At 44.5% G+C, this 20,977-nt stretch overlaps 1 protein-coding gene and 1 pseudogene across 2 annotated transcripts in view; both read left to right on the top strand.

The window, feature by feature from the left end:
- The first annotated feature begins 2,303 nt into the window (after positions 1-2,303).
- LOC144094711 (cleavage and polyadenylation specificity factor subunit 4 pseudogene) lies at positions 2,304-3,461 on the top strand (annotated as a pseudogene). The gene has a single exon (XR_013306546.1). The product of XR_013306546.1 is annotated as a cleavage and polyadenylation specificity factor subunit 4 pseudogene (transcript).
- Positions 3,462-11,779: 8,318 nt separating this feature from the next.
- Positions 11,780-20,977, top strand: part of Nct (Nicastrin) — a 38,624-nt gene continuing 29,426 nt past the window's right edge. Inside the window, exons 1-8 of the mRNA XM_077626847.1 lie at positions 11,780-11,856; positions 12,155-12,268; positions 12,473-12,596; positions 12,872-12,993; positions 13,281-13,429; positions 15,127-15,274; positions 16,334-16,440; positions 19,700-19,861. Of these exons, the coding sequence (XP_077482973.1) occupies positions 11,805-11,856; positions 12,155-12,268; positions 12,473-12,596; positions 12,872-12,993; positions 13,281-13,429; positions 15,127-15,274; positions 16,334-16,440; positions 19,700-19,861 (978 nt within the window). The 5' untranslated portion in view covers positions 11,780-11,804. The remainder of the gene's footprint in view (positions 11,857-12,154; positions 12,269-12,472; positions 12,597-12,871; positions 12,994-13,280; positions 13,430-15,126; positions 15,275-16,333; positions 16,441-19,699; positions 19,862-20,977) is intronic.

Below are 20,977 nucleotides of genomic sequence, written 5' to 3'. Positions count from 1 at the left end.
CGCATGCATAGACGTTTTCCTCGAGCTCAAAACGAAATTTACGATCACTCTGCTAAGCTATAAAGTTTTGCTTCTTATTTTAGAACTTATATGTGTGTGCATTCTGCTTGATCGGATCGAGTGGCTTTTGGCGTGTAATTTGCTATGTTCGCCAGGTTCTGATTGACCTACAATGTGAAAATTCAAATAATTTGGTAAATAACACTGCGCGACTTTGTCGAGATCCTGACACCGTAAGACCGGTGTTGGAACGATACACTTGTTGAAATTCGCGGAAATGAAAACAAAGAGAAAAAAACCGTCGTGCGTGCTACTACCCGAGTCCGGTGCTTCTTCAAGCGCGGCACGGTGTGAACGCTGAAAGCGACTGGCGCAGCTTTTTCGTCTTTTTTTTTTTTTGCGCGAAGTGATGCTCGGGATAGAGGTTGTCCAGGTGATAAGCATCTGAAAATGGCCCCCTGCGTTCAAATTACGATCCCAAGCACACGGAATATCGCGCCTAAACTTACGCCGAGACCACGACAGAATGAGAACGAGCTGCAGGCGTTTATTTGATTTTTGCACTGTTCTCAACGCGACAGAACAGCACAGATGCGAAGTCAGAGACAGGAACCAACTTATTATATTTGAATGCAGAAACGCATTATAATAACCCAATGGGCGGAACGAGCTCGGCGTGATAGCCCACAAGCTCGGCGGTAATAATTATAGCCGCGACGCCGATCCTTCGCCGAACTTGTCTGCTCCACGGCCCCTGCAAGCGTGGCTTTCGCGCCTCCTTTCTTCTGCATTAATTGCGGCTCAACCAACCGCACCACAATTTGTCGGCACGCCGTGAAATGTGCCCAAAAAACACACAAACGTGGCGCAACCAATGCGGAAGGTCACACTTTTTGCTTACACAACGAAGGGCACTGCTGACAGAACTTGCTTTGGGGCTAGTTGGTTCATGATTGAAGTTCTGAAAGGCGCAAAAGACACACACACAGGAAAAAAAGGGGATGACACAAAGGCGCTCTTTGTGTCATCCCCCTTTTTTCCTAGTGTGTGTGTCTTTTGCGCCTTTCAGAACTTCAAGCACTGCTGACGCTTGTAGATATTTAAAAAAAAAACAGCATTTGCTAAACGGTACGCGGCGTACTGTATTACTCCGCAGGCCCATCAATATAGTAAACGAAATCAATTAATCTTTGACTATATTAAACAAGCCAGGTATCAATATTCTAGCTCCTAGAATTTTTTCTTGTGATTAGTTTTAGTTTAGCCAAGAACAAAAGTTTTAAGAAGGGTCTACTTTTTTGTGTTGGAGGAAATCTGTGAGGCGGTTAGTTATATCCCCTGGTGGTCGAAATTATTCCGGAGCCCTCCACTACGGCACCTCTTCCTTTCTTCTTTCACTCCCTCCTTTAGCCCTTCCCTTACGGCGCGGTTCAGGTGTCCAACGATATATGAAACAGATACTGCGCCATTTCCTCCCCCCAGAAAAAAAAACTATTATTATTATTATTATTATTATTATTATTATTATTAGCCACGTGAATGTAGACAGACATCTATGGCGACAATTCCAGGCCCGCTGCGGGGACATACTCCACTAGTGTGTTTAAAGGACTATAGACACCAAATTTTTACTTGCATGTTTCTTCTTTCAAACAGTGCGTTGACATTGGCATACATGGAGCACCCCATGGTGTTCGTCTACAATTTCTTCTTGACTTTGTTTCGGTTTCTGGTTCAAACGCGGAATGATGGCCAATATTCGGTTGATGAAACCGAAACAGTACGAGAATAGATATTCAATCGTAAATTATTTAGCGGCGGTAGGTGAATACTACATGGTGGTCCATCTATTCTAATCTCTAAACGCATCACTTGAAAGAAGAAAACACGCAATAGGTTCTTGTAAATGAAGCTTCTGTTAAAGAGTGGACCATTCCGTTTAGGCATGTCGGTCAATGTTACATGTTGTCGCTATCGTCGCTGTGTTATCTTTTTTCTTTTGTAGCTATCATTTTTAGCTCTGTCACACGGTATAACAACTAGCCGGAGACGTGGATCGGAGAGCACCTACGGCACAAGAGCATGCGACAGCAGCGAGAAGTAAACGGCCGGTACCCGCAATGCATGTGAAAATTTCATAAATCTGTCAATCATTGAGATACTCCTCTTTATAGCATTTTACTTCATTCTTTCTTAATGCCATGTTTTCGGTAGTCAGGCAGTATGAAAGTCTCTGCAGCAAGCCAGCGCGATGCTCGACAACCTCACGTTTTCCCGCCACAGGTTTAAAAAACGTGACTCTTTTTAGAGCCAATCGGAGGAACCCAGTAGTGTAGCTAATGGCGGCTTGCACTCTTGTCGTTCGCAGACGCGTTCGGATTTGTGGTCGGAAGCGAGCACATTACGTCGCAGGCTGAAAGTTTGCACTGTTAGCCTTGACGGCTGTTGTCTATGACTGTGATGGAGGAAATAGTTGCCAAAGTGGGAAATGTTGTCTTCGAGGTGGAGATCGCCCTGGAGCAGCAGCTCGGCGCGCTGCCGCTACCGTTCCCTGGTATGGACAAATCTGGGGCTGCCGTGTGCTGTTTCTATGTTCAGGGAAACTGCAGCAAAGGATCTGCGTGCCCCTTTAGGCATGTTAAGGGTGACCGAACAGTTGTATGTAAACACTGGCTTCGAGGCCTTTGCAAGAAAGGCGACCAGTGCGAGTTCCTTCACGAGTTCGACATGACGAAAATGCCAGAGTGTTACTTCTACTCTCGTTTCAACGCGTGCAGCAACAAGGAGTGCCCATTTCTCCACATAGATCCCGAAGCAAAGATTAAAGATTGCCCCTGGTACGATCGAGGGTTTTGCCGTCATGGCCCAAGCTGTCGCCACCGACACACACGACGCGTCATGTGCATCAACTACCTTTGCGGGTTTTGTCCCGATGGACCCGAGTGCAAATTTATGCATCCCAAGTTCGACCTGCCTGTTCAAGATCCAGCACAGCAAGCAAAGAAGGCTAATATTGTATGTCACTATTGTGGCGAGGCAGGGCACAAGGCAATATCGTGCCACAAAATGCCAGCAGAGTTGAAGGAGGAGCAACACCACTCCCGAATGCAGTTCCACAACCACTACGGTGGTATGCACCGACGCGATCACGAAGACGGCGGAGTCGCCAATCCCGGAGGCGGGCAGCGCTTCAGGCCACTGGATCAGGTTACGTGCTACAAGTGTGGAGAAAAGGGGCACTATGCGAACAAGTGCCCGAAGGGACATTTGGCTTTCCTCAGCAGTGCACTTCACAACACTCCCAACGTTTAGAGTTGGGATGCTTCGGAGCATTCAAAGTTTGTTTCAGTTCCTCAGTAAACGTCTCGATGTATCTCAATGGCTTTTAAGTGATTGCTTTGAGGGTGCAAATCGGTTCCTGTCCGCTACCTTTCAGCATTAAACTGTTGTGTTGTGTACAAGTGCACTGTTTTTATTCTGCCACTGAAAGTTTTGGAGGCTGGCCTATTCAGTCACAACTTAGTTACAGGTGTCCCTCATAGCCTGAGTCGCTTTGAGGCGTTAAACCTCACAAAACCTAGCAAAGTAGTTGCTAACTCCGTATGCTCGCACCTGTGTGTAAGCATCGTTGTTTTGAAAACCTTTAAAAAAACAAGACGGCTGGACTGTCATTGGCTGTAATGTAACTTTCAAGACATTTGCTCTAATTGACACCAGTAAAAGGAGCAGGTTTGAGACATTAATTCATCCATGGGCAACAAGTTGTATCGTGGACGCAATGCATAAACATGCAGATTAATTGGGATGTTCCCATTTTTTTTATCTACATTATGCATGTAATGTTACTAACAAGCCAGAATCAAACTCGAGGTTATCGCTCGTTGCGTTGCCACCACCTTTTCAACTTTGGAATGCACTTCTTTGCGTCGTACTAACTACAGGTGCTGGCTTGAGAGAGGGAGTTTATAAAAAGAAAAAAAAAAGACTGCCAGCCACTGCACCCAAAGGAAAACTGAATTGATAAGAAAAATAATGGCAAATGTCACTTCTTGCTGGGTGTTGAATATAAAAAAGGCAGTGTGCCTCTGCTATATGCAAGACACAAAACTGAGCATTTTCTTGTGAAAGAGGTGGCAAAAGATGATTCTGATGATGTGATTCACAGCTGCGTGGCTTGCCAAACAAGCACAAAAATTGTGATTAATTGTAAAAATTCACAATTCCTTCCAACTTAAAGGCCAGAGCTTAAGTGCTCGTGTTGGAAAACATGCCACCTCGTGTATTTGATAATTTGCCTGTCGCAACCTGCTTTTACAGAAAATGGTTGGTTTATGAGGTTTGAAGATACCTTGCGCCATGACCACCTGAGGTTCATTAATGTGGACTGACGCTGCAGAGTACAAGCTGCTTTTACAGAAAATGCATGACGGAAGTCAACAGTCACCAAAACCAAAAAGCACAGGGACTGTCTTCTTTTTTTTTAACTTGTGGTTTTCATCATTGGGAGATTAATAAAAGCAGAAGAAAAAAACCACATGCCGCCAGTGGGATCCAAACCCACGACCTCCGAATTTCGCGTCCACTGCTCTACAACTGAGCTACGGCAAGGGCTGTCCAGTATTCTGATTTTGGGGGTATTTATGTGTAGTGTAACTGAATGTTGAGAATGTTCACCAGCGCCAGCCTCATCCATAGTGGTGGACGTAGTATGTCCTGTAGTACTGCGAATGCAATGTAAGAACCTGATCGAACAGTGAGGGCGGAAGCTTTACGAGAACCCTTGTATGCTACCTATGGCATCAAGACTGCAAAATTCAAGGCCTTTGTTAAACTGTTCAACAGACAAGGGTATGGGAAGAGGTGCTTGTTATGGCATACATGACGGAAGCCAACAGTCGCCGGAACCATTTCTCCGTTCTGCTTTTATCAACCTTCCATTGATGAAAACCTCAAGTTAAAAAATGACATCCCCTATGCTTCCTGGTTTCGGCAACTGTTAGCTTCTGTCATGTATCTCATAACAAGCACTGTTCCCCTTGTCTATTTTACAGAAAATGTTTGGTTTATGAAGTTTAATGTTCCAGAACATAGTGGATAGGTTCGGATAATTTCGACCGCCTGAGGTTCTTTAATGTGGACTGACACTTCACTGTACAAGGCCTCTAGCATTTCACCTCCTCCACCCGCAGGACGTTTAATGTACACACTCATCCTTCGACACTGCAGACAACAGAGAAGCACATTTCCCCCCCAGACATATCCCTCAACAGAGCGGACATCACAGCGTGGTGCCAGCTTCAGGGGCACTCTTTTCCAAACCTCTACCGCAGGCACCTCTTCTTTCTCACACAATATCCTGGATATTGCCCAACATGCAGTATTTCTACACCCGCACTCTTCGACTGCCTATGGGAATACCCCATCCTATAGGGGCACCAACCACCCATCCTCCAACACAATGTCTTCTCTCAGTAGGCTGCTCTGTTCACCGCAGACCCACAAGACCAGCTGTGGCGATTGAGCGGCCATGCAGGCTAGCAACATCCAACGGAGTCCTGGACTAAGGATGGCGACCAGCTACTAATCCGTTAATTAAATAAAAGTTTTTCTACCTCCCCTTCTCCAATCAAAATGCGACTGCTGCTGTCGGAACTGAAGCGACGTCTTTCAGGCCAGTAGCCATCCACTATAGCCACTAAGCCACTGCGGTGCCACTTTTTTACAGGAAATGATTCAGGTGTTTGGTAATGTCAGTATTGTTTTACATGTGTACTTGGTGCCATTCATTTTTACAGAACCCCGTCTCAGTAGCTCCGTGATTATGGTGTTAAATTATTGCCTTGTTTATGGCATATCCTGCAGCTTGCCGTTGTTTTTGCCTTGTGAAAATTTATTAATTAAATCTAATTCTCACAGTCACCACCACATAAGTCCCTGTGCATCACATAAGTGTTCAGAAAAAGTGTAATGCATTTAGTACGTCTTTCTACAAGGGCAAATGTATTACAGAAGTAATGAAATAGGCTCTTTTTCTGAGTACTAGATTCTGCAATTTCTGTCTGCAGTAAGAACTAATAACCCACTACCAGGGCTCAGTGGACAGTGTGAAGTAGACCAGGAAGGCGTGACATATCAGCTGGATTCTCTGGCTTCATATCCATGAATCATCTGATCAAGCCAATATTACTAGCACCATCAAAGTTTGTGCCCATCAGCTTAATTACCTTGTCTGCCTGATTGTTGTTAAGCACGCAAGGCGTGACAGGGGTCAAGTAGGGCATCCATTCCACTCATTAGCATTAGAAAAATTCTCTATACAGTTCAATACCTTACTTTAGCCCATCATCAAAGATGGAAGACTGAGATTGTGCATTGTACAAGACTTCCCTCAGTGTTCCCATACACGTATCCGCTGGGCACCTATGCTCCACGGTGCTCTTACCTGGGGTAGATCCCCTAGAGCAGCATCAAGATCGGCAGATGGCAGGCTTTGCAGCACCAAACAGGGGCACTAGATCATTCAATTACCCCCACTTCCCCGCTCCCAGATAACCTCCGCATTTCCTCTGTTCCAAAACACACTGCAACGCATGCAGGCACGCTGCTCACGTTACCTACCACACGTACTCCCTTGATTCGACCATTGTCTGCACATACGCTTCATGAGGTCAATTCGAAGCTGCTGCTTACTTCATTGCATGCGACAGCCGGATCGTAGCATGCGCCCTTTGTCCTTGCAATAATCCCCTTCCTACTGCTACCCTCAAAACCATACTGATAATCAGCAGTACACAGGACCTTTTCAGAGCATCTCCCATTTCCTCTGGCTATATGAGATACAGGTTTCTTTCCTGCACAACTCGCATGACCAGCAACAGGCTCTCACCAAACTTAGGCCTTACACAGTGATGCTGAGGTGGATTCCTGGTCACACTGGGATCCCAGACAACAAGGTGACCCATCTTACCCACTAACCAGGTGCATGGGATTCCCTCTCTTATCCATCAATATAGAACACTATTCTCCATTACAAACACAAAATAAATCATTACTATGACAGCATTAGAGAATCCCTTCATAACCTTCATGTTTGTAACATACCTCTCTCCAACCATCAATCACGCATTTTTTGGTGCATCAACTTAAATACACTCCCAACCTGTGCCCTTCTTTTCCCTACCATCTCCAACCCTCCGCTGCATGCCGCAGTTCCCCCAAACTCTATGCTAATCTGGAACATTCCCTTTCCTTCTTACCTGTTGCCATTCATTTCCCCCATTATCCAACAAGGCAGGCCTGATGCACCAATTGGCATTGGTGACTGTGTCACAGGATATCATAGACACTTAACCCTGCATTGTAACGAAGTTTTTTCTCTCCCTCCTAGCCTAATGTCTCATTCGTTTAGGTTGATGTGTAACACCCTCTTCTAATGATGAGATTTGATGGTCACACATATGCATTAAGAAGAAAAAATACAGTGAATATATGAATATATGTCAGACATTTAATGCAGTTGTCTATAAATACCTTTGATGTAACTAGTGTACAATAACATTTGGTCACGTAGTAGCTGCATGAGAGCTAAACCCATCTGAACCTGCTTATTTGATTCTGCGTCCCTGGGTCCAGCATATAAGTGCTGTAACCACCAAGCCACAGTGGTAGGCTTTTGCTTAAATACAAGCTGCATAGTGTTAAATAGCTGCAATATCTAAGCAGTTCAGTAGATATAGCAATGCGACGGCTAGCCAATTTCAATCCAAACTCTCAGTACCAGCTTTGTGTGTCTGGCTCCAGAAGTGCTACAATAGCTTTAAATGTGATGCAAGCACACTATCATATCCTATTTAAGTGTTTCGTTGTTGAAGTACATCTTGAGTAACGTTGTATTACGCACAGGCTCATTTGATGATCTGTATTTACACGACCACTGGCTCCAAGAAATTGTGGCAGTGTGGTATCGGGAGTCTTTCTATTTTATTGCGGCATTCCACCATCAGGCATAACTACAAAAATTGAAGCTGCAGGGCAGTTCAGAAGGGTCCAGACACTTCACAAAATTTCAAGGAGGGTGTCTGCCTTTCTTGGAGGAGTAAAGCATCGAATGTAAGTGCATGGTAGAAAAGTGGGAAGAAAATTGCGCCTATATTCCCTGTATTTTTTTAGTTCTGTGGACTGCGTGTACTTTGCGTGAAGGAATATAGCACATTCTGTTTCCTCTGACACATTTGGCACGCACATACTGATGATGAAACTTTGCACAGTATAAAGAACCTTCAATAAGGAGAAGTTTTAGGGATTTCATTGGAGGCCTGGACAGTCATATCGAATGCACATAAAACAAGTAGCACCGTAGGGCTGCATTTCACGAGGTAAAATAGACAATGAAGGGTTACGCAGAATAAGGACAGAGAGTTATCCCATCACTAAGGTAGGCGTGCATCGAGATGTTTTACCTTTGGTCATTCCCTGTACAGACTTGAGTTAGTGTGATCATGATGGAAGGATATGACAAAGTTATATTTTTGTTAAGGACAGAGCTGACTTCCTCAATTTTATGTGATGCAGAATTGATTGATAGCTTCCTCGAAGCCACCAGCTTCTTCAGTGACAGTGGTTGTTATCAGTTGTTTTAGGTAGCAGGAGATGCACCTCGTATGACAAAGAGTATCTTGAGTTCTTAGATGGGCCTGCAAGCCCACTTGCATTCAGTGCTGCAGCAGAAAGCTGTTCAGATGATGAAATTTGTTATGTTTATGCACCTTTCTTCCCATTTCCTTAACCTTAATTCTAGGATGATTTGAAGTTTAGGAAATGGGTTTTGGAACTATGATGGAGCTGGCGGTTTGGTATGGTTAAGACAGGGCCAGTTTCGGTGCGTTATCATGAAGGGGCTAGGTCACCTCTAGTGTCTATAAAATGCACTCATGAGGAGGTTTGAGATGGTGTTTCAAGATGTTTGCGAGGATTGAAAGGTCATGCCATTAGGACCTCGTGTATTGTTTGGTTTGCAGTACGTATAACCAAAATAAGTTTGACCATGATGAAAGGCATGCAATGTTATTCATGTGGCTCATTGACGGTGAAGTAAAAGGTTAAACTTAAGCCTGTAGGATGCTGTAGAAAGAAGGCGCAGGTTTAATATGCAGAGTAATGAGAAGAGAGTCAGCATAAAAGTACGACAGTTTCAGAAGTTGTTTTTGTGTTATGCCTCCCCCCCTTATATGCTTCTTTAAACCAACGATACACATCTGAGTTGTTAGGAGCTGGGTGAAACAGTTATTTATATATGTATCTGCCATGCCATTGTTGTGGCATGGCTTATGGCATAACACTGTTGTGTGTTTTAGTAGATTCAATGTGCCTGTACTGCTCGGATATGATAGCCTCTAGATTAAAAAAAATAAGCACTGAAAACAGGCAGTGTGACCTTATTTAAGAGCGACAAGGTAAAGAGGAAATGAATGAGATGACAATGAAATGCATCCCAGGAGGCAATGGTGAGTTTCATGGTATGAGGTGTGGTGAGCAAACTGTATTGTAATGGAAAAATGAGCACTCGGGGAGTCAAGGGAAAACATTCTAAGAAGGTGTGGTGGAGAAACCAACAATGAGCGAACCAAGTATCTCTGTGCCTTTATATGGCTGAGCTGAGTACATGTACGATTTGGACGTGTGTTGCTCGTGTAGCAAATGGCTGTATTGGTGCGAAGCATGTTGTGAGAGTTCTGCCAGCACAACTGAACAGACTATAATTTTTTACATACGTTGCTTTGAGGGATATGACGAAGGAAGACAACACAAGTGATGTGCTTCACTTTTGGCCTTGTGAGTGAACAGAAATAAAATCTTCCGAGGTGAGTAATTTATGGAAGAGAGGGAGTTTAAGTCCCAAATTTTGTCCCAGTTAGGTTGAAAAAGCATTTGCATTCAGTGGAGGCCATGCAGAAATACTGCCGGAGCATGATACACACACTGGGTGAAACTGCTGCATTCCCACCAATTGCCAACTGAAGCCCCTCCATTCTATGGAGGCTGTATTCATCCTTCCATACTATTTAATATGGGTTTGCTGTATTAAGCATTCGAGAGAGGTGACAGCACATTTCCGTACACATGTGCATGTGCAGCCGCGGCCATCTAAATTTAGAAGCAAAGTCTGATGTCCTCGAAGGCATATGCCGGATGCTTGGATTAAAATGGCCATGGTTTTTGGTTCCGTACCCACATTAATTTCAGCAAGTACACCCTACTTAATTCTTGCCAGGGCGCGGGTATTGCAATAAAGTATATGACGACAAGAGATATGTCTTTTTTGGCAAGTCTCATTGTATATTGCCACATCATTGGAAACTTCTGCATGGTGAAGAGAGTGGCATTGTTCACTTTTGGATTGCTCTTTAGTGCACTAGCACTAGATGCCTGGCTAGGAAAAAACCATCCTGTCTTCAGGTGGATTGGAGTGCAAGGGAAACGCAAGTTGGAGAGGGAAGGCAAAGAGATGGTGACAGGACAGGACTGGCAGGTGCAATGCTGGTGGCAAAGTGAAGAGAGGGAAATCCCCTTTCCTTTTTGTGCACTAACACTAGGTGGGTCACTGGTGAAAAAGCCATTATGTGTTCCCCTGAAGGAGGAAAACCAGTTTCGCAGCAGCTGCGGCATAGGACAAAACTTCCCATGTAAGCCAGCTTCCCATGCAGGCCATGCACAATAGCGCGTCTGCTGCAACCTAGTGGAAAGGAGACAATTTCTTGGCAGCAGAAGCCAAGTGCAGAAATTGCGTCCCGACAGCTGTGGCATACATTGTTTGTAAAACCGCCATATTTAAGTAACCTATATGCGGACGGTCCACATATTGTGCTAGCACACTTATGTCACATTTAGTTTAATGAAATAAATCAGAGGTTAATTTTTTTCATGCAGTTGTTCAGGCGTGCTGAGCAATATTTAAGAAGATTCCAAACTGTATAGCTTCCAAAGTTACGGTACTCTTTGACAGTCTGCATATTTGGAAGGAGAGGCCTTCTGTACGAGCTGCGCAGCTGCTTCTTGACTTGCAGATTGTGTATATATTCCATGCACACTACTCAACAAGAACCGAGGCTTTCACAAATTCTGCGTGGTGCATGCAGCTAAGGTGAAATACCGTTTCAAAAGATCTTTTTGCTGGGTGAGTTGGTTTTGCTGGGTGAGTAATAGTCCGTGAAAAATGTCTGTCTTTGACAGCGACAGATGTTAGTGCTAGGGTCGCATCGGCATCCGCAGGGAGGTGAACAGTAAGAAGGGGACAGTGAGTCCCTGGCGGCCATAACCTCGCGAGGAAGGGACATAGACCCGCCGCGGTGGCTCAGTGGTTAGGGCGCTTGGCTACTGATCCAGAGTACCCGGGTTCGAACGCGATCGCGGCGGCCGCGTTTTTATGGAGGCAAAACGCTAAGGCGCCCGTGTGCTGTGCGATGTCAGTGCACATTAAAGATCCCCAGGTGGTCGAAATTATTCCGGAGCCCTCCACTACGGCACATTTTTCTTCCCTTACGAAGTGGTTCGCGTGTCCACCCAGACGGGAGACTTTCGGTGGAACTTGCTGGGGCTACGGTGTTTATGCAACCGAAACTACTGAATGATTAAAAATAAACTCTGATCCAGCTTTGTTCATTATTTTGACATTTCAAAAATCTCTTAAAGCTTTTTGCTTTGCATTTGTTTATTTTGACCATCTTGTCGGTACAAAAGTTTTAGCAAGAAGCTTCTTTTCCCTGCTGCCTCCGCTTGGAATTGCCAGACGGCGCTGCTGCCGAAGTATGGCGCTGTCATATCGGATAAGAATATTTCTAATACAGGTTTTATTTTTATGTGAGTACGTGTTTTATATTTGCGGCTTGTCCTTTGCGGTGTAGATACGTTATAGAATCAGTAAACAGAGCTTTCGGTCACTACTGCTTGAAAACGGTGTCTAAAGAAACGCGCAGCGCCCGTTCGCGGCATGACTCCGCTGTGTATTGTGCAGTTGTGCCGATACCCTCTTTGTATTTAGTGTCACGGCCCAGGGATGAGCTGTTCTCGACAGCGTGCATTGTGTGGCAAACAGGTGCTCAATGGCTGCTATATTTAGAAGTTTTTGTATTGAAGGTTCCGTGCGCTCTCATTTCAGTCATTCTTGACGAAGTTCTGCCGGATAGGACGAGCCTGAAGATATACCAACCTCTCCAAGCCGAGTTCTACTGTTTCCGAAGACTTAACGGGACGCACGAGTTTGGATGTTCGTGTAAGCAGGAGTTCTGTGATTTTTCCCGTGGCAGCCTGTAAATTGCCTTGCTTGAAGAAAAAAGGTGCATTTTGTTAGTTTCCTGTCCGCCCTTCCAATGTGGCACTAGCTAATTAGATAAGAATTCTTATCAGAGACCGTGGCATCTGCCTGGGCTGACGCTTTCACTTTATCGGCTTCTATTCTGTCTATTATTCTCTTCAGCTGACAGGCGCGGGAACGTTGGAGTAATTCACGTTGTGTCGAGCGAAGATGATGTCCAGTTTATCCTTGATGATGACAGCGGCGTCAAGTACATCGCTGCTCTTCGTGCGGATTTCTTCAACATGTAAGTTGCGTTTTGGCATCTTAAGCGTGTTGCGACCGACTTTGAGCATTAGAGCTCATTCGAGAGGGATAGAACTGGTGTCATAAATTTCAATTCGTCCGTCATTTCTCGAAGCTATAAGGCGCAAGAGTGGACGGGATGAACTACGAGCGAACAGGGACCAGGCGCCAGTTCGTCCTGTCCACTTTTGCGCCTTGTATCATGGAGTGATGCACCAACTCGCCTAACAGTCGATTACTCTGAAGTCCGTCATTTCTTCATTTATTTTTTTTCAGGGGTAACATGACAAAGCTTCAAGATTCCGGCCGTGTCACTGGTGTGATTGTGCTACGGAGCAGCCTAGACCTTCCAGAACAAGGATTTTCGCCGGATAGCACGTGCCCAAATGATGGCTCTGGTGAGCTTGTGCCAAGCTCTTCATTACTGTACCTCCGTGACATCAAAATCGTGCTGGAAAATACAGTAGCATAACATATCGTGAAGGGCTGCCTAAAGCTAAATGCGTTACATGTTTTTCACTGTAATATCTAATAAGGTGATCGCTGGCCAAGCTACTAGTCTGATTAGTGTGCATTAACAGAGTAGTAAAAGCACTACTAAGATTTTCGGGTAACTGTAGTTAGTTTTGCAGAAAAATGATTTTTTTGCATGTAGGATGGAAATTTGATGAACGTTTCATTTCAGGCCTCTATGCTGACTACAACCAGTATGCCAGTTGCAAGAAAGTTTCCTGGAATCCTAAGAATCCTGGTACAGACATGTTTTTCACTCGCTGGAACTTTCCTATCTTCATGGTGGACAATGAAACAAGCATCGATATTATTGTTAACAAGGTGGGTCTTTTATGAATGCTATTTAAATTAGACTTGATGCTGACGTGTTTGGCGAGCTACTACATACTATATTGGAAGAGGCATTTTGGCCATTATTAGTCATTGTTAGGAACGATGTAATACTTGGCTCATTAAAATCTATGCTTAAAATTGTCACATCGCATCTGTTGGCTTGCACTGAAGTCAAGCTATGCAGGTAGAAAATTGTCCTGCAGCAAGACTTTTTAATTGGAACTCTCTTCTCGATAAGGTGGGTAGCTTGACAGATAAACTGCCGGCATGAAGTAGTGTTGGCAGGTAGAGAAATAAAATATTTCTCAGCCTCTGTAAAATAGCAGTTGTGATATGAGCATCCTGCAAGGTGAGATTTCTGTCCTATAGACCTCTCCAGTAAGGGCCCCCAGGCAGGTGTCGCCGTATTGCTTGCTGGGGTGTTGTATATACCTGACTCTGATGCAGTGGACGCGGCAGCGGCTCAGGTTTGCAGCAGCCCAAAGAGAAAGTGTTTCGGCATCTTCCTTGCCTGATGGAAAGGCCTTTACAACTGCGTTTGATGTTTGGCAGTGATTCCGTCATAAACTTAACCTTACTGTTTCTCTGTTTGCTCTTTGTTTGTTACTCTGTTGCCTGGTATCAGCACTGTGTCAGCTCATGTTTATGTAAGATCTAGATAGTTACGCTACAGGACTGTTTTGTTATAATTAAAGTGAGAAGACTGACTATGCATGTTTAGGTGATGACCAGCACAGAATGGGCAAAGCTGAACCCTGACAAGTGCCTGGGATATGAAACTGTATGTCTGTGCTACTCTGGATGCAGCTTGTCTCCTTTTTGTGGCACTCAAGTTCAGTGATGTTTAGTATCAGTGCTCCATTTATTTCAGAGGTGAGAGCCTTTTCAAGTAGCCACTGCGGTGGCTCAGTGGTTATGGCGCACGGCTGTTGACCCGAAAGACGCGGGTTTGATCCCGGCTGCGGTGGTCGAATTAAGTGGATGCGAAATTCTAGGGGCCCGTGCACTGTGCGATGTCAGTGCATGTTAGAGAACCCCAGGTGGTTGAAATTTTCGGAGCCCTTCACTACGGCCTCTCTCATAGCCTGAGTCGCTTTGGGATGTTAAACCCCCATGAACCAAACCTTTTGAAGTCACTAGCACTTTTCTGTCTTCACCTCAAATTTTGAAGGAACCACTTATCTATTTCTGCATTTTAAGCATATCCGCAGTCAAATGATGACCATGAAGGGCACGGCCTACACTTAGCTTTAACCAGAACCTTTACGCTTATATAGTAGCTGTTTTTTTTCGCATAGCTCAAATATGGTAGCTACATTTGAAGGTCTTCGGTTTGATGCCCAGTCATTGTAGCCGTAATGAAAAAGGAAAATGAGGACAGTGCTTATGAAGAAAACTTCAACAGGGAGCGTCACAGCTCATTTAAATTAACTGAAGGTGCTTTTCTCCTCGTGTCCATCTAAACGGCCTTGCAGTATATTTTTTTATTATTACTGTTACGCTGTTTTCTTAGGGGTGTACCTGAGAAAATCACACAGATTCCAGCATCAGAGTTGATAACATGGATGCTACTCCCCTTCTGCTTATTCATGAACTTGTTCTTGTCGGCATGATTGTAGGCATGCCACGATGGTGTTCTTGATGTCTAACAAGACCCTGGTTCTTTCTATCCTTTTTTATTGTAGTGCTTCAAAGAGCACAACTTGCCACCGAAGGGGAAGCATGAACGCATATGGCCACTTTGTGCGGCCCAGCTGAGGAGCAGGATGAGTGCTGCCAAGGACAGTGTCACCTGCATCAGACGGAGTGAGAACTTGGTCACCATGAACCCATGTAAGACGACATACTTCCCTGCACTTGTGGGTTGTTTGCATGACTGCTGGCACAGCCTGTTGTCTCCATACACATAGGTGGTGTGCGTACCTATACACCCTTAGAGCATGGGGTGGTGGTTGTGGTCTTGCAGGAGTTGCCCTCGATTTAGCATGACAAACTTAGCCAGGATCCAACTGCCAAGTAACAAAAGGGGATGGTCATTTGGTGCCCACCTTTTGTGGATCACAAGCTGGAGAATGGGTCGGAGCCAAAATTCACTAAACAGCAAACTTTATGCAGCAGAGAGATGATACACTCGTAAGAACACATGCAAAGTGTCCTACAAAATAATGCAACACATGCAGATCAATATTTGACAGAGGCTACGATACAGATATCTTAGAACAAAGAAACACGTATATCTCACTGGGCACTGCGACAGTCCCAACGACCAGAGAATCACAGAGGTGAGTCCCGCGGATTGGTGTGTGCTTCCTTGCAGGCCTGTGGGCTTCGTAAATGGTGTTGAACTCCGAGAGTCGTGTGGTAGCGCTTTCACCAAGCAACCAAACTACAGCACGGGCTAGCCTCTGCAACCAATAGTCTATCATTTGTAGTAGGCGTGCTGCATCTGTTAGTTACTTCGCACCAAAGCAAATGAGCACACACTTAACATCGACTGTAGAAACGGTCTCTCACCTTCCCTCCAGATCATGCATCGCCATTGGTCATGTGAGGCAACATCTTCCAGAAAGTTTGAGTCATTTCTTCTGCCAGATCTGCTGCTTCTGGGCAAAGTGAAGAGTGCATCGTTTAACACGCATGAAGCTGCGAACTTTCTGCTGATTGTTATCAGAGGATTTTTCTGTGTCGTTCTGTTTCTTTCGGCGGCTTGTGTGGGCGTGTTCTTGTTAGCACTGTGCCTAGCTATTTGGTGTGTGCCGATTTTCGTGACACCTGTGCAGTTTTGTTGTGGTGCAGTTGCGTGAAGAACTGATGCTCCTTTATGACTGCACCATGTTGTCGCCAATGTGCAGCAAAGCTTGTGAAATTGTTTTTTTATCTTTCTTTTTGCAGTGCGGTACTGTGATCCCCTGACGGACAGGAATGTTATTTCCACGCTGTATGCCACGTCTAGTGAAAAGCCAGTGACCAATCGTTCTGTGGTCATTGTAGGAGCAAGGGTAAGCATATCTAGAACTGTGTCGTGCAGTTTGTGGATGAAGCATTTTTTGTGCCTTTTGTCACATGATGGAGTGGCTCGGTGGTTTTGACGTCTGGCTGTTGAAATGAAGGTCTCAAGATCAAATGACAGCCTTGGCGGCTACATGACAGAGGAAGTGAAATGCAAAAAATAAAACTATCGCATTTACTCGATTCTAACATGCCCTCGGTTGTTATGCGCACAAGATTTTTATGCTTTGATAAACAAAGAAATCTTCTCAATTGGAGCAACCAACCTGTTTTGCAGCCACTGTAACATTGCGATGAAGTAAATGGCGCCACTGCCTTACTCTCCTTTCCCTATCTGGACAGTAGGATAATCATCGCTCACTGTCACTGTTGGAAGCCTTCTCGTCACTCGCAATGGCCCAAAGCATTTCATCCTTTGAAATTCTGCTCTTCTTGTAGACCTTGTCGACCATGGCAGCCGCGATCATGCACCATGCATCCTTCACCAATCCGGCAAAGTTCTGCAATGAGGCACGCTTATCTTGTTGTTTGGTGTTTCTGTAAACCGCACTTCTTTGGCGGTGTTGATACCATTCCATGTCAGCTGGCTGGCAAAAATCCTGTCTCCTGGCTCCTGCCAATGATGCTCACAAGTTCAAGGAACACCAAGTGCACGTGAGGCAGCTCGATTGCCACTTGCCTCTGCACACAATACCATCTTCTTTCTCAACTTGGAAAACTTGGCACATCTTCCTGACTGACGCTTCCATGTTAACCCAAGTCAAGTTCCGAGCCTTGCTGTCGGAACACTTCATATGCTTTCAAGGCCTATTGGTTCCCATGACAGCGATAGGCGACGCACAAGCAATACCAAGCCTCCATTTTGTGATGCAGATGACAATAGGTTATTATTAGTGTATTTTCATTTTAATACTCTATTCTAGTGTGCCTCATCTTTGGATGTTTTTTTTTGTGGAAAAAAGGTGCACTTTAGAATAGAGTGAATATGGCATATGCTGTGCAATGTCATTGCACATTAAAGAACTCTAGCTGTGCAAAATTTACCTGGATACTGCATAACAGGGCCGTCGACGCGGGCTCACACTAAGCACATGAAAGCACAACTGAAACCTAGCAGTCAAACATTTGTCGGTGGTGGAGCTGTCTATTCATTGTCATGCCTACCATTGCCCACGTCAGAGGTGCACAGGCGACTCTGTAGTATGCAATTTAGGTTTGAGCAGGGCTATTTGGACGATCAAATGTGATGCCGGTCATACATGGACACAGCCTCTCTTAGGACACCTCTTGAATGAACCAGTGCAAGACCCATAGCATCCAAATTAGCTACCCGCCGCGGTGGCTCAGTGGTTAGAGCGCTCGACTACTGATCCGGAGTACCCGCTTTCGAACCCAACCGCGGCGGCTGTGTTTTTATGGAGGAAAAATGCTAAGGCGCCCATGTGCTGTGCGATGTCAGTGCACATTAAAGATCCCCAGGTGGTTGAAATTACTCCGGAGCCCTCCACTACAGCACCTATTCCTTTCTTCTTTCACTCCCTCCTTTATTCCTTCCCTTATGGCGTGGTTCAGGTGTCCAAGGATATATGAGACAGATACTGCGCCATTTCCTTTCCCCAAAAAACCAATTATTATTATTATTATTCCAAATTAGCTATCATCCAACGCCATAGATTTACATGGGTGTCAGGTGGGACTGCACCGGCAGTTTGAATGATTTGAGTTTTCTGAATTAACGGGGGTCAAATGAACGAGCTTTCACTGTGTCAGATTATTTCGCGATCCCCTTTGAGTTCGATGTATCTGGGTTTGACTGTGTTAGATGTCTGAGATTTGATTAAAGGTGCACTAAAGAGGAATCTGAACTTGCCTTTTACCGCGGGAACTCGATCTGCACGTTCTGAGCATTCTTAGAAATTTCGAATTATTGCCCTGCGCGGCCGATTTCTCTAATTTAAATCGGATTAAACATCCCGGCTCCCACCTTTTTTTGAGCTTTACGCTGAAGGTAGGAGGAGTCAACCAGTGCTTGGAGTGCCTTTCAGCCAGTCCCGTGCCAGCTTCGCTTTTGCTTTTTTGTTTTTTAGGTTTCTGTGAATAAATAGTTTAAGTTGCAGACAACATAGTCGCAAATTAGGCTCACGGAAATAAAAATATGTGTGGACTCCTTGATTTACGTATCACTTTGCCAATGGCAGAGCGGCAAGCTGCCATGGGACTGGCTGAAAGGCACTCCACGTGTTGGTTGACTCCTCCTACCTTTGGCGTTGAGTTACAAAAAAGGCAGGAGCCGGGACGTTGAATTCGCACAGGACAATAATTTGAAATCTGTAAGAATGCTCGGAAGATGTAGATGAGTTCCCACGGTTAAAAAACGAGTTGATTCCTCTTTGGTGCACCTTTAAGGGATGTACTGGAGCCGAAGGGGTATAGTGGCTGGCGAGATGTGTGTGTGCACGAAAAACGAAACCTGTGTAAGCACAAATGTTGGCAAGCTACAGATTTGGGCTAAAAATTGTTTGGATCTGCATATAATATGAAGCGGAAATTTGACATGGTAAAATATGGACAAAAACTACGTATTATATGTGGGTTTTTATGGTACTGTTTCGTGTTATCTTCACTTGAAGTATGTTTGTGCTTGCTACAAGATCTCCGTAATAACTGCAATGGAAGAGCGTGTTGGGGTAAGTTCTTCCATTCCATTTCAAGGTGTGGTGCGAAGGTGACATAGGGCCCGGAAGACTGGCTCCGCTATCTGCGTGCTTGCGGGAAGTGCCAGTTTTTTACTTCAAGGATGAGTTGACACCTCCATAGTCGCCACAACCGACTGGCACAGCCTCATTAGTTTATCTGGGACACAGTGCCATTAACCTGATGGTAGCATAGCCCTCATTCGTAATAAGAGTGTGCCATTATAAGAGTACAGCCATTATAAGTAGTCTCAACTGTGTGAACGAGGTTTTACTGCACTGACATTAATGCTGAAACAATTTAAAGCCTTGGCAAATCCACATTCTTCATATCAGTACCTTCACCACAAGTTTTTAACACTGATTATACATTATAGCGAGTGATTTTGACACTTAATCATGTAAGTTATTTAAAGTAAGCATGAACTGGCACATTGAAAGGTGTGGCCTAACTCGCTTGTTAGATGGCGGCATGTGAATTACTAGCAAATCTGGAAGCCATCACGCAGTACTGCTATTGACAAAAGAGTCATGGCCTTTTTAACTGTTTTTTCAGATGGACACCTTCTCAATGTTTGACAGCATTGCACCGGGTGCCGACTCATCGGTATCTGGTTTCATCACCTTGCTGATTGCGGCACAGATGCTCAACCAACTCAAGGTGGCCCAGAAGCCTGAGTTTGTGAAGAACAACGTCCTCTTTGTTTTGTTCAATGGGGTAAGTATCAAGATACCAAATTATGACTTCTTATCGTGAGAAAGAGTGCACTCACGAGTACTCCAATGAAAAATGCTATGTCTGAAAGCTTAGGTAATCTTTTAATGGAAAGAATTTGGTGTAACATAGAATGTGGAATGTGCATTGGAGGACACAATTCATAGTCTCTTTGATGGCCAGGAAAAAGTAAGCTCGAATGCTAAGGTTTGCAATGGCGCAGTTTTGTTTTGTGCTAAAATTCTTGGTAACCATAGTACACTGCAATGTTTGTAACTTTTATCCATTAGGTACATGTGTTGTACAAATGCCCAGTTTCTGCTCAGTGACTGCTTATGTTGTTATGGCAGTTGTTTTTTTTCACTGCCAGTAAGCCTGCCTGTAAATTTGAGGCTTGCCGTGCACATAGTTCATCACTGTGTGCTGGGCACCACTGTTAGCATCATGAACTCTTTCGCTTCTGTGAAAAAGTGAATGATATTGAGTGTTTTAAAATAAATATTGTTTCTTCATGAAGTGCCACATGCATTACGCATTTTAATGCTTCGTACTGTAGCCTATTGGTTATACATCGGAAGGAAAAAAAACGCCATAGTTGTGTGTGTGAAACTGTGTGCAGACCTTTATGAAATGGATGCCAGGATAACCAACTGGCACACTACGAGTGGTCGAAGTTTAATTTGTCACAACGTCCGCACGTTTTAGAAAATGGAAAACATAAACTGATACCAAAGAGTTTGTGCCGTAGAAGTGAACTAGATGACGCAGCTTGTCCAGAAGCGCCAACTTGAGTTTTTGGTAGCATGTTCAAAACGTTGATCATTAGTGTCCTATGGTGTGGTAGCAAAAGAAATAATGTCCTCTTTTTCAAAGACAATTGTTTGAACATTGTTGTGCATATTGTCTTTTAGAATGCCATTGTTCACTCCATCCAGCCTATTTCTTTCTTCTCAGATGCTCATTTCGTTCTTTTCATTAGCTCTTGCTTTCTCTGTTTTGTATTGCTTACTTTAACTATGAAGGTAAGTGCAGCATGCACAAATTTTGATGTGTGGGTAGGCGGCACTACTGATATCGAGAAGCAGAGTATAGGATGCTACGATTAAGTCTGCAGCCAAC

This window comes from Amblyomma americanum, chromosome 6 (genome assembly GCF_052857255.1).
Source record: "Amblyomma americanum isolate KBUSLIRL-KWMA chromosome 6, ASM5285725v1, whole genome shotgun sequence".
Lineage (NCBI taxonomy): Eukaryota > Metazoa > Arthropoda > Arachnida > Ixodida > Ixodidae > Amblyomma > Amblyomma americanum.
The sequence above is the reverse complement of the archived record's forward strand: the minus strand, read 5'-3'. Positions and strand labels throughout refer to the sequence as shown.